This window comes from Camellia sinensis, chromosome 12, assembly GCF_055761805.1.
Source record: "Camellia sinensis isolate YWXY chromosome 12, ASM5576180v1, whole genome shotgun sequence".
Lineage (NCBI taxonomy): Eukaryota > Viridiplantae > Streptophyta > Magnoliopsida > Ericales > Theaceae > Camellia > Camellia sinensis.
In genome coordinates, this window is record NC_138972.1 from 49075617 (window position 1) to 49093992 (window position 18376).

At 36.6% G+C, this 18376-nt stretch overlaps 1 protein-coding gene across 1 annotated transcript; it reads right to left on the reverse strand.

Annotated features, from left to right (window-relative positions):
* Positions 1-4146: 4146 nt before the first annotated feature.
* On the reverse strand, positions 4147-7339 carry LOC145803553 (uncharacterized). The gene is made up of 3 exons (XM_082896851.1): positions 6927-7339; positions 6002-6227; positions 4147-4701 (listed from the first exon to the last, which is right to left on the reverse strand). The coding sequence occupies exons 1-3, from the start codon at positions 7337-7339 to the stop codon at positions 4147-4149; spliced, it is 1194 nt and encodes a 397-aa protein (XP_082752977.1).
* Between the last annotated feature and the right edge of the window lie 11037 nt (positions 7340-18376).

Genomic DNA, 18376 nt, shown 5'->3' on the forward strand with positions numbered 1-18376 from the left:
GTACTTTTAAAAGTTATGAGACGAGTCTTTGAGAGAGAAGCGTCGTGTAGGGTCATGTACGATTATTTGAAAAAGATAGTTAAAAGTTAATTCTTTTAATTTTTTTAAAAAATATAGGTGTCTAAAAATAGACGAGAAATAATATAACTTAAAATAGATTAAAAATTAAATGATAATTTTTAACTATCTTCTCAAAATAATCCATAATAATAACGCGTGGAAGTGGAAAAGTTATTAATGTTACAAATCAATCTCAGCCACGTCCATGCCTTTTTGGAGTATTGAATAATTGCTCAAGAAAGTGGGAGTTGGCTTGCTTTAACATTTTTGAGACTCAAACTTCTAATACGAGACTTTTTATATATTTAAAAAAAAAAATTAAAAATTTGTGACCAAAAGGTTATTCACATTTTTTTTGATAAAGGTTACCTCTATATATAATTATTAAAATTCATTTAAATATATGATAAAGTTTATAATAAGAAAAATTATCAAAATCATTCAAACTCAAGTAACTGTTAAGATAATTTTTATGTGTACAGTTATAATATGCAATAATTGCACCACATATATTACCAAATTATATTTAAAAAAAATTATAAGTTGGATATAACCTAAATTGTTATGGTTAAACCAAACCAAACCATATAATGAAAACCAAAAATACTTACAGAAAAGTAGAAAACTTACAACAAATTGTAAAAATTCAGAAACGAAAAACAACTTGATCGAGGCTCGTGTTCACAAGCTACGATGCTCACGAGTTTTAATTGGACGTTCGTTTCTCAAGATACAACGATCGAACCTTACAGAAGTAGTACTACCACAACAAGTCTAGCGAACCTTACTATGCAGAATTTTCTTACAAAAAAGATAGAGTGTTGCAAAAAGAGACACAAGATGAATTCCATATTTAATGAATGCAATGGGGATTTATTTATATAGATGAATTGGCGACTCTATGAAAGTTCATGATGGCTTTTCAATGAAAAGACACAGCTCTTCCATGGAATAGGTGCAAAGAACAAGTATAATTGTTCTTTCAAACATATTCGAATTTTGAATCGAATCTGGTTCAATTTTGACCCAAATAAATAATAAATAAATTTAATTTTAAATTAAATAAATTTCCTCTTAAAATCATACTCAAATGGTGCACTTTAGAGTCAATTTCTTATTTGTCTATTAATGGTTTCAAATCATTTTTTCAACAATCTGCCTCATGAATGAAATGACAGAAAAGTATGCAAGACTCAATGCAGACTCAAAGAGAATTCAATTGGAAATATTCTGAATAGGGATAGGTAGCTTTTGGTTTTGAACTTTTCTTTGTGAAAGACTATCAAACTTACTAGCTAATTAGTGGACGTGATGCCTTGAATTGTTCAGCCTTTTATATAAGCCAAGACAATAGAATGCACACAGAATATCTCCAGACACAACTTAGTTCTCACGGTTGCGCCCGTTTTGGCCTTGGGCATATCTTGGTGTTTCATAAGTGTTTTAGAGAATTTAGTCTTATCAATTCTCATAGAAACGGTCCGTTCACACTTATATTGGTAATCCTTATTTTGAGTCTCTTAAATACTCCTCTTGAAAGATACCTCTCTAGGTTTTTCAAGATATTAGTGATCATTAAAAGTATAGCTTGCCCTAAGTCCTCTACATACAACACATGTTGCAGATATCACTCTCATCATAAGAATGGATAGGAGATAGACCCCCTTTAGTGATTTCTGATGAGTCATCCATAATTCAATTGTCCCTTTGAATCTATATATTGGGATCTCCAACCAATTAGGTTGGGTTGCCATTATAACGACTCGAAATTAATAGGCTCTAATCACATTCCCCTCAATGAGCTTTTCCTCATTTACTCTCTGGTCAAACTTTTTGTTTAGCGGTCGCTATTTTTCGTTTGACTTTCTCAGTTATATATCATGGAGTAGTTCGTGGATTCATTATATTATCCTTAGACAATATTAACAACTGAAAGCAAATGTCCTACGGTATTAAGTCCTCTATGTCACTCCCATTTTCAAATTTAAATAATAAGCATAGAGGTGTTCCTTAAGAGTTAATGAAACAATTTTTGCTTCTACTATAACTTTGTCCTATAGAAAGAATTGAGATTTTTTGTGAACCTACAATTAGAACCGTTAATTTGATAAAATCTTCCAAGCATCCCCACATTTTAAGTACTCTAAGAAAAATTAAATTTTTTTATTAAGATATTACCATACAAAAATATCAATACACCTCCACAATTCTGATATAAATCAGTATATAGCATTCATCACTTATTAACTATTGTGTGCTTGAATAATAAAATTCTAAATCAAATTTATGAAATAGAAAACTTAAAATAATTATGACTACACAAGTCAAAATTAATGCTTAAACAAAATTATATCTTTATAAAGATTTTGTCCAAGAATCAAACAATTCAAAAACTTCATTTAATTGTGTTAAATCTTTAGAATGCATTCAAGAAAAAGTATTTGTACCTCCAAATTAAGATTTAAACTCTTTAATTTGAATACTTGTTCTGGTTTCTAAGGATAACTCGTCATAAATTCTGATTAGTAGACAATTCTGGTTCCCCCCCACTTTTGTGATAATACATAAATTAACACAAATCACATGATTCATTTTTGAACAAGTGTCACTGTCATAAATAATAATTCATTTTTGATAAATTCATACATTATTTATTCAAAAATATTTGTGACAAAAGAAAATTAAATTATCCCTTCTCATTCAAAAGATAAACTCCAACATTAAGATCATAGTTCATGGTTAAACAAATTCTATTATACAAGATTTATAATTATGACTTCACAAACTATGTCATAAAACTTAAAAATTACTTCCAATTAAATGGAACGACACCACTATTTAAACCATCGTGTTTAAATTTTTTTGGTGCCAACAATCGCTTTAACAATGAAAAGATACTACTACCATAACCAAACCGAAAGTCACTTACACATGAAATATACTTTTCCATATAATCTTTCAAAAGATTGTAATGATAAAATTGTAAACCATGATCATAATTATATGAGAAAATAACTGACTTATTAAATTATATTTGAATGCAGTGTTTAAATAAATATTGATCATGCACAAATGAAAACCTTTTTGTCAAAATGACATCACCAAATTTGTAAAGAAGATAAACCCAGTGCCTACTATTACAAATAAATGCACTGATTCAAATAGATGAACTCTTCTAATCTAATTAAACAAACTGATTGAAATGATAAAATAATGTCATTATCCAACAAAAATCACAATCGGACCCATTTCAATTAAATACAGAGTCAAAATCAACAATATAAAAAAAATAAAAATAAAAACACAAAAACTGATTGACTCTAAACAGATTCACTAACAACACAATACCAACAAATGCATATATATTATATAATTATATACGAATTTACCCATTAGTTCCTTCACCTTAAAAGGAATTATACCACTGTAATTATTGTCCCTTTTTTTTATATATAAAACAATCAAATATTAAAAATAAAACAATTAAAATAAGGTAATCAAATTTTAGAGATACAATGAGATGTTCTGGGTCTTCCAAGATAAACATGAACCAACATGAAAACTGAGTAATTTGTTTGGAACCCACCAAAAAATTATTTGCATGTAATTGAATATTAAATTCTAATGAAACAACAATCAAACCATACAGAACAATAACAAAATTCTATATAACTAAAAAAAAACTATAAATTTGGTGATAATCTATAAAAAATCACCCAAGGATTGAAATAATATATAATATCATCGTTTCATACCACTTTGACTTTAATTAATCTAGTTTGATTGTTCCGAATCAAATTTTAATTAAACCTACCATAAAATCCTATAAATCCTAATTAACATGCAAATCAAGTCAATTTCTGAATCGGATGCCGATAAGGCCTTCAATTCGCAAATCGAAAGAAAAACATAAACAGATCTTTCTATGTTAAACATATATAGACACAATAATACAACACACATATGCAATTTAATTTAGAATTTCTCCTTAATTACTGATTATGCATAATTAATTATGGATTAACGTTAATCAGGGATCAGGGTTGTTACAGTCTTTCCCCCTTAAAGAGTTTGGTCCTCCAAACTCTAGTTACCTTCGTTCTGGAAGAACACCGAGTTCAAAGGAAATAGTTCGGGATATCTTTTTATCATATCTTCCTCCGTCTCCCAAGTTGCATAAGTTCCTCCATGATTCTGCCAATCAACCCTCACTAATGGAATTTCCTTGTTTCTCAATGTTTTGATTCGGCGGTTCACAACTTGTATTGGCCTTTCCTCATCGGTATAATCATCCTTTAGAAGCACATGGGTTGGCTCTATCACATGTAATGGATCTCTCAAATAATCTAGAAACATAGAGATATGAAAGACATTATGCATATGCTCCATAACCGGTGGTAAGGCTACCCGATACGTTACTAGGTTGATCTTCTCCAAAACTTCATATGACCCAACATATCTTGGTGCTAATTTGCCCTTAACACCAAATCGTGTTTGCCCTTTCATTGGAGTCACTTTAATGAACACGTGATCCCCAACCTTGTATTCTCTGTCTCTTCTTCGGATATTAGCATAACTCTTTTGCCAGCTTTGTGCAGTTTCCAGGTGCTGCTGGATCAGTTTCACTTTCTCTGTTGTTTCCTGCACAAGTTTCGGTCTCAACAAAGGTCTATCACCTACTTCAGCCCAACATATCGGAGATCGGCATTTTCTTTCATACAAAGCTTCATAAGGAGCCATTTCAATGCTCGAATGGTAGCCGTTGTTATACATAAACTCAGCTAATGGCAAATAAGTTTCCCAACTTCCTTGGAAATCTAACACACATATTCTGAGCATATCTTCCAAGGTCTGATTGGTTCGTTCAGTTTGACCATCTATCTATGGGTGATAGGCGCTACTTAACCTCAGTTCTGTCCCCAAAGGCTGTTGCAAACTCTGCCAAAATCTTGATGCAAACTTTGAGTCCCTGTCAGATACAATAGATACTGGCACCCCATGCAACCTCACAGTCTCATTTATATAAATATTGGCCAATTTGTCAGCATTGTAAATAGATTTAACAGGTAGAAAATGGGCAAACTTAGTTAAACGATCCACAATGACCCAAATAGAATCCATACCTCGAGGAGAGCGAGGCAATCCCACAATGAAGTCCATGGTAATGTGCTCCCATTTTCATTCCGGTATTGGAAGTGGTTGTAATAGACCAGCAGGTTGTTGATGTTCGGCTTTAACTTGTTGGCAATGTAAACATCTAGCCACAAAATCTACAATGCACTTTTTCATTCCAGGTCACCAAAAATTTTGTTTCAAATCATGATACATTTTTGTGTTCTTCGGATGCATGGAAAATTTGGTGCTGTGAGCTTCGGACATAACACGCTTTCTCAAATCAGAGGAATCTAGTACACAAAGTCTATTATGAAATTTCAACACATTATTCTCAAACACAAACCCTGGTCTCGGCTTTGAGTCAAATTCCTCCACAATCTTTTTCAAGTACTCATCTTCAAGTTGCTTCTGTTTGATTTCCTCAATGATTGTAGGTCGAGCGGAAAATGACAGCTAGTATTCCGCCCTGTTCACGTATCACGATCTCAATCTCATTCTTTTCCAAGTCGTATAACAATTCTCTCTAGCTGGTAAGCAAACACGACAGATTTCCCATTGATTTTCGGCTCAAGGCATCTGCCACAGTATTAGCTTTTCCTGGATGATACAAAATCTGCAAATCATAGTCCTTGATCAGTTCTAACCATCTCCTCTGTCTCTTGTGCAATTCTTTTTGGGTAAAGAAATATTTGAGGCTTTTATGATTAGCATACACTTCACATGTAGCTCCATATAGATAATATCGCCAGATTTTTAAAGCAAACACGATTGCTACCAATTCATTCCTTTCATGTGGTCGAAGTTGTCGAGAAGCATAGGCAATTACCTTTTCATTTTGTATTAGTACACAGCCCAACCCTTTATATGAAGCATCACTGTAAATTTGGAACCCATCAGTACCATTAGGTAAAGTTGAGACTGGTACAGTCACTAACCTGGTTTTTAACTCTTGAAAGGCTAATTCGCGCTGATCATTCCAATCAAACTGTACATTCTTCTGTGTTAATTGTGTCAATGGCATTGTAAGTTTTGAGAAGTCTTTCACAAATCTTCTGTAATAACCAACAAGTCCCAGAAAACTTCTAACTTCTGTCACATTTGTTAGCTTAGGCCAGTCCACAATAGTTTCAATTTTCTGAGGGTCAACAGAGATACCATCCTTATTGATCACATGCCCCAAAAATGCCACATTATCAAGCCAGAATTCACACTTGGACAATTTTGCATACAATTTCTTTTCTCTCAGAATTTGCAAGGTAGTTCTCCGATGATTCTCATGTTCTTCCTTGTCTTTAGAATAAATCAAAATGTCATCAATAAACACAACAATAAATTCATCAAGATATTGTTTGAAAACCCTGTTCATTAAGTCCATAAAAGTTGCTGGTGCATTTGTTACCCCAAATGGCATTACCAAGAATTCATAGTGTCCATATCTAGTCCTGAATGTGGTTTTCTCTACATCTTCTGCCTTGACCTTTAACTGATGATATCCGGATCTAAGATCAATTTTAGAGAACACTTGGGCTCCTTGGAGTTGGTCAAACAAATCATCTATTTGGGGCAATGGATATTTGTTCTTAATGGTCACTTTGTTCAATTCCCGATAATCAATACATAGCCTCAAAGATCCATCTTTCTTTTTAACAAATAATACTGGAGCACCCCAAGGTGAGGTGCTCGGGCGAATGAATTTCTTGTCTAAGAGTTCTTGAAGTTGGACTTTTAATTCTTTCAATTCAGAAGTCAACATCCTATATGGAGTCTTGGAGATGGGTTGTGTTCCAGGTATTACATCAATGGTAAATTCAATTTCCCTATTAATTAAATCCCCGGGTAGATCAGTAGGGAACACATCAGGAAAATCACAAACTACAGGAATAGTTTCTACACTGGCACTATCCGAAAACACAGTCAACACGCTACACAAGTAGCCTCGACACCCCTTTCTTAACAACTTTTTAGCTTTCATAAATGAAATCAAGTATGGCGGAGGGATTACCCCATTCCCAGTGAAAGTAAACTCAGGCATACCGGGTGGACGAAATAGAACAGACTTATTCACATAATCAATGGTGGCACAGTACTTAGTCAACCAATCCATACCCATAATACAACCAAAATAATCGATGTCCAACGGTAGTAAATCAACATACAATGTCATTTCGCCAATCATAAGATCACATGTCGGATAAACATAAGCACATATCATAGAACCCCCAGACGGTGTAGATACATATAGCAAACAGTTCATAAGTTCTAATGGTCTTGTTAATTTCTGAGAAAAAGCATGCGATACGAATGAATGTGTGGAACCAGAATCAATCAGCACATATGCATTCTGAGCACAGATAGAAATTAAACCTGACACCACAGACTTAGTGTTTTACACATCACCAGGCACAAGTGCGAATACTCGACCCTGCCTCAAGATTTCTTTCCCGGTGTTAGCTTTCGTATTTATCTTGGATACAGAAGCAAATCCGGCTGAACTTGCCGCTGAACGGTTGGCATTCTCAAGCCTGATGGGACAATGTTTCATTACATGGTTGGTTTTTCCACACCTGAAACAAGCACCTGGCGCTCGATAACAAAACCCTTTATGTTTCGTACCACATTCTAGGCAAATCGGTGTCATTCCACTACTTTGGCTCGAGCCACTGTAAGATCCTGTATTTTGTCTCTTATTCCCGATAAATGAACGACCCTTTTTGAAACTATTTCCAGACCTTTTTCCCATCCAATCAGTTCATGGAACAAGAGTTTGTTTCTTTGCTGCCAAAATAGCTTCCGTCACTAATGCCCTGTCCAATACATTCACATATGTGTGTAGGTTAAGAACTCCCACCCGATCTAGTATATTCTAAATCCAGCCCACCCTCAAATTTACGGGCCTTCTTATAGTCCGTGTCCACCATATGAAGAGCAAACCTGGCTAACTCAGTAAATTTAGCCTCGTACTCAACTACGGACATTCTGCCTTGTTTGAGTTGCTGAAATTCTGAAACCTTCCGGTCTTGGATGCACTGGGGAAAGTACTTGTCATAGAAAATTGTATTGAATTAAGCCCATGTCATGTTCTCATTGCCATTCCGAACTAGCAACCACCATCTCCGAACTTCGTCCTTCAAAGTGTAGGCAGCCAATAAGACTTTTTGAACCTTGGAATAGGGAAATACTTCAAACAGCTTCTCCATCTCCAACAACCATGTTTCAGCCTTTAACAGTTCAATTCCTCCAAAAAAAGTTGGCAGTTTCATTTTCATGAACTTCTAAGTCTGATTTATAATATCGTTGTTGTCTGGTTCAACTTGGGCCGGCGGAGGTGAAGGAGGTAAAGGTTGTTGCCTCTGTTGTTGCATTACCACCTCAGTTAGAGCTGTAAGTATTTGTTTCATTTTGTTCATTCGGGCCTCCGAGGAACCTACTGCATCATCACTGCTTGCATTTTCCATGTTGCTATAGAGACACCAAATGATAACAAACATAGGGATAATCTCATTCATTTCTTTCAATTCATTTGCTCAGATTTACATTCAGTTTTCATATCCATTGGGTTACCACACACTCACACATGCAGATGGAATGCCCCTATTTCTTACTAGGACATCCTAAGCTCGTATGGACCTGTATATGCGGTAGAACACGTGCTCTGATACCACTCTATCACGACCCAAACCCGTCCCTATGGGTTTAGCATCGTAACCGGCCAGTAATCCTTGGATTACCAAAGGCCTCTTGACAGATTAACACAAAATTAGGGGCTACAGAAGCAAATATATAAAATATACATAGTCCATTGAGCTATGAAGACATACATGAGACGCATAATTTAAAACTTTTATAAACTTACAAGTGATGTCAAAAGATATAACATTTACATATTACTCACAGAAGTATAACATCGAAAATCTTATCCAAAACTTGACAACACACAAAGTCTAATATGATTACAAAAACAGCCATAAAACTTGACTTCATTCAGAACCTCCTCGAGAGGCACAAAAGTTGGTTGACAAAAACTGAAACGTAGGCCGTCAACTCCCGGCCTGGTCACGTGCCTGCTCATCTACATACATAATATAAATAGTGAGCGAAAGCCCAGTGAATAATAACAGAGTAAAGATTTGACTGAATGATGACCAAACAAAAACAGAGTCTCGTACATAATCAGGTATCATAATAGAGCATATTCATAGGCATAGTTACATTTACATCCAAACTTGTACATATATCATATCATAGCACGCATCACATCTATTAACATTAACCAATCTGATGACCCACAAGGGATTGCCGTGAAGGCTTTTTGATGACTCATGTGCACAGAGACGTTTCTAATGACCCATAAAGGGACGACCATAAAGGCATTCTGATGACCTATAAAGGGACCTGATGACCCATAAAGGGACGCATATCATATGATGCTAAGAATGCCACGAATAACTTTCAGAATTTTGGACAATCGTTCATTTATTCAAAACATAGCATTTCAGAAACTAATCATTTCATGTCATAGCGTTCAGAAAATATATATAACATTGAACATAACTTTACAAAGTTATTACTCACAGATAACTGGCGGCTCCAAATGGACGAGTGGAGTAGGTAAATCACTTATCTTGAGGCACGTGACCTACATGACATGATAGATACATACATTGAATACACACATTTGGATTGAACATAGCTTATTCTATTTGTTCTTAGTGTGTTTCTAGCCTTTAACCCCATTATGGTGTCTTAATCATGGCCTAGGAATGCCTAGGATGGAATGAGGATGCAAAATTGCACTAGAAAGCATTTTTCAAAATTTGCTAAAAACAGGGGTCTCGCTTGAACATAGCTTTCTTCGCTCGAGAGAGAATACCGAATATGAGTGGTCGCTCGAGTGCACATTCCTTCGCTCGAGCGGTCTGCAAAATGTGAAAAAGTTCTGGTTGCGTGCAATCTCCGCTTGACGGTCGCTCGACGCTCACTCGAGCGTGAGACACAAGTCCTCGCTCGAGCACAAGTCCTGTCGCTCGAGTGTGCTTCCAAACACGCAAATTTCTGAGAGCATGCAATTTACGCTCGAGCCACCCTTTTGTCGCTCGAGCGGAAGTGTAAAAATAAAGGTGGTCGCTCGAGTGTGGGATCCTTCGTTCGAGCGTGGAAGTAAAATTCTGGGTTTTCAAATTTGCTCCCAAAGTTCAAAACATGAATTCTACACTCCAAAACTCATCCTCTTAGGCCAAAATTCTGGAAAATATTTAGAAACTCATAAAAACATCATGTTTTAAAGATCGTTTCATGAAATCAAGGAAATCAAGGCCCAAAAACATGCCAATTGTTCACAATTTCAACTATCATTTTATGGATGTTCCAAAAACATGGCATGCATGAAATGATTTGAGTTTCAAGCCTCCAAATCATGATCAAATGAAATGAGAGGATTTAAAACATGATGAATTCTCAAAACATAGGTGAGATGAACACATGCATGAAGAATTCTTTGAAATCATGCCCAATTTGTGAAGAAAAGAACATGCATGCATGAATTAATCTTCATTCCTACTTCTTAAGCTTAATTCTTACATCTCATAGCTCAATTCCCTTGAATTCATAGATAAATTAATTCAATTTCAAGACTAGAGACTTGGCTTCTTACCTTAGATGCTCTATTGAGTCCTAGATGCCAAATTCTTGAGCTAAATGATCAATCACCAAGGTTCCTTCTTCTATTCTAGCAATTCCCTTTAATTGAGGTCAAGTCTCAAGTTTAGGACTAAATCCTCCTACTCTCCCCGTCTCCCACGTTTTGAGCATCAAATGAAGGAAAAAGAGGTGTGTTCAACAACTAAAGGAGTTAAGTGGCCTTATGTAGGCTTAATTAAAGTAGCTTAATCAAAATTGACTTGGATTGACCACTTTGACTTTAATTAATTTAATTTGATCGTTCTGAATCAAATTTTGATTAAAACTACCATAAAATCCTATAAATCCTAATTAACATACAAATCAAGTCAATTTCTGAATCGGATGGCGATAAGGCCTTCAATTCGCAAATCGAAAGAAAAACATGAGCAGATCTTTCTACGTTAAACAGATATAGACGCAATAATGCAACACACATATGCATTTTAATTCAGAATTTCTTCTTAATTACTAATTAGGCATAATTAATCATGGATTAATGTTAATCAGGGATCGAGGTTGTTACAACTAATCATGCAAACATGAACCTAGTTTTGAGGCTACTAGCATGATGCTTATATATAAAAGAGCAAATAACAAATAAAATAAAAAAATACAAACCAACTACATGATGATTCAAACCGGGCCTAAAACATGATTTTGATATGATTATATGGTCCTAAACGTGCTATTTTAATGATAATAAAAGAAATATGATGAAAGAGGCGAGAAAAAGTGAGAAATATGCGAACTTACATGACATGTACTAAACCCTAAGCATGCTTTGTAAGAATATAGGATCTATATACTAGAAATCAAAACACTATGAATATAATCAACTACTAAAATATAAATTTAGATACATACCGTTTGATTCCGTTATTGTCTTGAGTTTTGCTTCCTTGAAAGAATATGGCATTCACAATTGGAAAACCTTAACACCAGCTCTTCCCCTTATTCTCCTAATGACAACCCTTTGATCTACGTATATATATGTATATATATATAGATAGATATATGCAAACCCTAATAAGGATAGGAGAGGGGACTGGGTCTAAATAAAACAATTATTGGGCCCTCCCATTAAGAAACCCAAGTAACTTAAATAGGCCCTACACCTCCATATCACATATCTACATATAAAATAATATATACACTAAGATGGACCATGGCCCAAAACTTTATGGATCACAATAATAATTTTGGGCTCATACCAGTCAATTTATCTGAATCACGTTCAACCCGTTTTTCATAAACCAAACAAAATATAGTCATAGTCAATAACAGTCTAATTAAGAACAAATTTTTACATTCTCCCACTTAGGCAACATTGACTACTAATTTTTTTAAAAATTTTTTATTTAAGAAAAATGACTTTCGGGTTAAACAACTTTAGTGGCCACATAAACATGATTCAGAATAGAAACATCTCAACACAGAATCCCGTTCAATGAGAAATATTAATATCGAACTGTAGTGGTAATTATGCTATTGAACAACATAACACCTTCCACAATTACAAACACTAATATCTCACCAACATGGATTCCTAAATGTGGTAAAGTGTAGTGTGGAATTTCAGCATAATTAATCCAAAAATTATATAACATACTAATTCCACATTCAGTCCTCTGTATGGTCTTGACAAGACCCTATAAGGAATTTTATTCCATTTTATACTTCAAAAAGGAGTCTTTATACCTCTAAACCGAGGTGATTCATGCTTTAAACCAAGCATCAGACTTTATGGATCCATATACACTTCTAAACCGAAGCATTATACACTTTTGAATTAAAGTGTCAATCTTTATATCTCAAAATTTAAATATAACTGTAAGAGTTCATATAAGACGAATACATACATAACAGTTACCATTTATGTGTACACACATAACTATAAACAAAATGTGAATAAACATATTAAACTTTATTAACTGAAATACACCATAGAAAATATTCATAGGTAAAAAATTTCTTTAACCAAGCACATAAAAAACTGTAAAGCATCCATATGCCTAATATATTTGGCAAATTAAAATTTGGCCTAAGCCCTTTATTCAGAGGATCAATTAGTATGTATTCTGTAACATGTGCTCATAAAGAATATCATTTTTAACAATTTTCCAATTTTGAAGTACTTTAAATTTATATATTTAACACCATCAGAGTTTTTGTTATTCTTTATAGAGAAAATTAAAACTATATATCATAATACATCTTTATAGGTTTGGAAATAAAATTAACAATTCCAAGCTCTGAAATAAAATTCTTTAATTGTATAACTCAAGTCGAGCTCTAAAACATGTTGCATAGTGAAAAAATTATAAGAGATTTTATGAAACTCTTTCATGAAACAACACCTCATGCAAACATAAAACTATAACCAATAATAGATACTATATCATTTGAGCAACTACCAAAGTCGACATAGTACAACCAATAATATTAACATGATTAATTCTTTTATAGACAATCATATAATCTTTAATTCTCTATAAATATCATAACACTTTATATGTTCCAACCCAATGGTCAAGGCTTAAATTAAAATAATAATTGTCTAACAAACTAATTACATATGCACCAAGTTTAATTCAAACTTCATAATTCATTAAACTCTCACAACGCTAGAATATGAGACATTCCTCATGAACTCTTTCTCAAAATCATTTTATGAATACTGAATGTTACTTAATTAGTCTCGATCACTAAGAAGAGCAACGTGAAGCTTTCTATTATGCATATTAAATTCAGTAAAACTATGATCTAGGTATGCTCTTTGAGATGAGACAAATAATCTATAGCGATCCCGGTTGTCCCTTTACTGTTCTGTTGTATTCCGGACTCGGTTCTGTGATGATGGTAGTTGTATCTATCTTGTTGTCGTCCTTTAATTCCGCTTAATTGAGTTTTAGGATGTTTTGGGCAGGGTTGTTACAGGTTGGTTAGGCCTTGGTTTCAATTCCTTGTTACCCAATTTTTAGGAGGTCCGCTCGAGCGGGTCTTCTTGCGCTCGAGCGGGGATTGCACACCCCCAGTATTCCGTGTCCCTACAAAACTTCTGCAGGTGTGTTTTTCACGCTCGAGCGGGTTTCTTTGCGCTCGAGCGGGTACTTTGGCGCTCGAGCGGGTAGTACCTTTGGTGTAAGTTCTGGGAGGGAGAAATCTACGCTCGAGCGGACTGGTTTTCGCGCTCGAGCGGGTTTACTTTATTCCTGTGTCTTGGCGCTCGAGCGGGTCTTTTTGCGCTCGAGCGGACCTAGTTTTTGTTCTTGACGCTCGAGCATTGTGTTTTCCACTCGAGCGGGAATGTCGTATGTTAGTTGGCTGTGAGGCAGTTTTAAATCACTTTTTCTCATCCTTTCTCTCTCTTACTTTTCTGAAAAAGCCATTTGAGAGTCTCTCTCTCTAAAACCTTGCCTTCTCTCTAGATATTGATCTAGCTAAGGTGTTTTCCTCACCTTTGGTCTTTACAAAAAGGTTTTTGATCGTCGAGGGCTATCTTTTGATTCGAGGAACTCGCGGTTTGGAGCAATTTTGTTTTCACCATCTCCTTCGTTGGGTGTCATCTTTTGAGGTAGGGGTTCCTACTCACTCTTATGGTCTTTGACCTAGATTTTTAGTTGTTTTGATAAAGTGTTGAATTTGGGAAATTTTGGAACTTAGGGTTTCAAAATGTGTTAAAGAGGGTTTTGTGATTTTGGGCTCATAATATGTATTTGGGTTTCAAAATGGTGTTATTGTTGTTGGTTGTTGAAATATAGACCATTGGGTCAATATTGAGAAATGAGGTAGAAAACCCTAATTGGTTGTATAAATTAATTGGTATGATTAATTTGAGGAAATTGTGGTTATATGGAATTGAGTTGGAAATAATGGAATTGCGTCATTATATGGTTGAATAGTGGAGTTAGATTTGTTAATCGCTCACTTTTGAAAACATTAATATTTTATCTGTTGGAGTTTTTATTATCTGTTTAGAAATAATTGCTCGGGCTACCGGTGGAGGGTAGTTTTGATTGTTGTAGACAATGCATGATGATTAGGCAAACTAAAACTAATCAATTGGATATGTCATAGAGTATGACGGTTGATAGAATACATTAACGTTATGTATTGATTGATTATGTATATGACCTTTGTGTATATATGCATTGTGTGTGTGGGAGGAGATAGGGGATGTACTCCACGGTTTAGGGGAAGATAGGGGATGGACCTCTAAACCGGATGTTGTTTGGGAGGAGATAGGGGATGGACTCCACTGATACAGCTCATATGCTTGTCAAATAATGTGTTGATACAGCTCATATGCTTGTCATTGGAAGTGTTGATACAGCTCATATGCTTGTCATTGGAAGTGTTGATATAGCTAATATGCATATCTGTTGAAATGTGGATACAGCTTGTATGCTTATTTGTTGAGATGTTGATACAACTAATATGTTCATCTATTGAAAAATGTGAAATGTTTAATCTGAGTCATTGTCTCATATAAAGGATTGGCCAGGTTCTGAGCCGTTGATGTGAATTGTGAAATTGATAAGAAATGGAAACTGAAATGAAATGAGACTGAGTTATGAATTGGTTTATGGAAACTGAACATTTATCAATTGCTAATGTCTTAGTTATTGCTCATACTGTGTTTAGCATATCTCTACTGGGCGTTAGCTCACCCTTTATGGGACATTATTTTCAGGTACAGGTAGTATGCCATCTCCAAGGACATAGCTTGGATGATGATGAGAGTTGAAGACTCTTTTTGTTTATTTTGATGTATTACATGTAAATTCAAGCCAATGACTTAATATGTATTGAGTTAGTACTCTTCTTTTTGTAACCAAGTGTTAACTTGGAAAGCTGTAAGCCCGTAACATGTAATACTTTTGTAAAGAAATACTCTGATGAATTGAAGAATGTGGATCTTATATATATAAATGCATGTTTATATTGATGGGTTTAATGTTATTTTTTTGAGGGCGTTACAACTTGGTATCAGAGCATACCGGGTTCGAATACTTTGGGTACGTGGGAAGTGATTAGGATCACAATGGGTTTGTCTCGCTTGATAGAGACTTAGATGTAGTGTCATATGCTATGCGCTTAATTGATAACATACTTATGTGACTATGTGGGTATGGGATTTAGTTTCTAGGATGTTGATTGGATCCTTGGGTTTCTGTGAGTCTTGTTGGAAAGGCAGTTGATCAATGCTGTTTCTAACCGGAACTCTAGTAACGCCTCGGGACTATCATTATCCGGAAATGAAATTCGTAAGTGCTTATGTGTTTATGTGCTTACGTGGAGTGAATTACAGTTGTCCATGCATTAGGACGCGAGTGTTATAGCTTCGGTACATTTGTGAATGTGCTAATAGTCTTGGTTACCTTTATTAGGATGTCAGGACGAGGGCGTGGTAGGCGTGGCAGGCATGGTAGGCAGGAGGTGCCTTTACCGGATGACGTTTCGACAGTGCAGGAGGGAGTTGGTCAGGCCAATGTGGCCAAGCCAGCGGGTCAGCAGGCTATGGGTGCCTTGGCCCGAGAGATAGCGGGAGCTTTGGGTATTCTCAGAGCTGAGAATCAAGTTGCTGAGGCAGGGCCTTCTTTCTTGAAGAGGGAATTCTTCCGGTCTAACCCGGACGAGTTTGTTGGGGACCCGAAAGAGCCACTTAAGGCTGACGAGTGGTTGGAACAGATGGAGAAGACGTTCGAGATGCTTGGCATCGAGAACGGGACCTTGAAGGTGACCTTGGCATCCTTCCAGCTGAATGGAGATGCGGGTCAGTGGTGGAAGTACGAGAAGGGCAGTGTTGGTGGTACATGGGAGGCATTTGTGAATGCTTTCCAGGAAAAGTTTTTATCTTCAGCTGCGAGGGAGAAGCTGAGGAAACAGTTTTGCCGGCTTAAACAGCAGGGCTTGTTAGTGGCCGAGTTTGAGGCTACTTTTACTAGTCTGTCCAGGTTTGCACCTGAACTGGTGGCGTCCGAGGAACGCCGTTGCTTTGAGTTTGAGAGGAAGTTGAGGCGTGGGCTCAAGCTGAGGGTTGGAGGGTCATTTATCCGGGAGTATAGACGTTTGGTGGATGCTGCTGCTCATATGGAGATTATGAGTTTGAGAGGAAGGTACCTCTCACAACACATATAGCATACACGCGCCCTGTAGGCCCCTGATCCACCTGCTCACCTCTAGGAGCAGGTAACGCCTATATCACAACCTCTTCCTCCTGCTCATATGGAGATTATGAACTGGTACTAGATCCTGCGCCCTGTATGCTATATATGTGTTGCATCTGTTTTAGAGTTGGAGTTGGCACAGTTAGCATCTCCTATATGTGTGGTATCGCCTATTGGTGGTGAGTTGATCTTAAAGCAAGGTGTTAGAGGTTGTGATATAGAGGTCGCCGACCATAGGCTTCCTTTTCCTTTTGTTGTCATGCCCATGAAGGGTTTTGATGTTATTTTGGGTATGGACTGGCTATCGTCATACCGGGCTGTTATTGATTGCTACCGCCAGAGGGTCACCGTATGTACCTTGAGCGGGGAGTGTTTCCATTTCTTGGGGGATCGGGTTGGTAGCGTGTTGCCACCGATGTATGATCTGCGAGGGCGGAGTGAGCTTAGTGGTCTACTTGCTAGCTTTTTGAGTGGTGAGTGTGATGAGACCCAGATTGTATTGCCGAGGGTGGTTTGTGAGTATTCAGATGTCTTTCCCGAGGATCTCGTTAGTTTGCCACCTCACTGAGAGATAGAGTTCTCTATTGATTTAGTGCCCGGCACAGCGCCGATTTCTATGGCACCTTATCGTTTTGCCCCAGCCGAGTTGAGTGAGTTGAAGATTCAGCTCCAGGAATTGCTAGATAAGGGTTTTGTTCGCCCTAGTGCTTCACCGTGGGGAGCACCGGCCCTCTTTGCTAAAAAGAAAGATGGTGCCTTGAGATTGTGTATAGACTACCGGAAGTTAAATCGGGCTACGCTCAAGAATAAGTACCCTATGCCCCGTATAGATGATCTGTTTGACCAGTTGAAGGGTTCCCGTTGTTTCTCTAAGATAGACTTGAGATCGGGTTACCACCAGTTGAGGGTCAAGGAGGAGGATATTCCGAAGACGGCATTCTGTACGCGGTATGGCCATTATGAGTTTCTGGTGATGCCATTCGGGCTCACCAATGCACCGGCAGTCTTTATGGACCTGATGAACCGGATCTTCCAGGAATTCTTAGACCGTTTTGTAGTCGTTTTCGTGGACGACATTCTTATCTATTCACCTTCTGAGGAGGAGCACGAGGAACACTTGAGAGTGGTGCTTGAGTTGCTTAGAGCCCATAGGCTATATGCCAAGTTTGGGAAGTGTGAGTTCTGGCTAGAAGAGGTGAAATTCTTAGGCCATGTGGTATCCGGGGAAGGGGTGCCTGTTGATACATCCAAGGTAGAGGCAGTGCAAGATTGGGTACAACCTAAGAGTGTGATTGAGATCCGCAGTTTTCTGGGATTAGTTGGATATTACCGTCGGTTTGTGAAAGATTTCT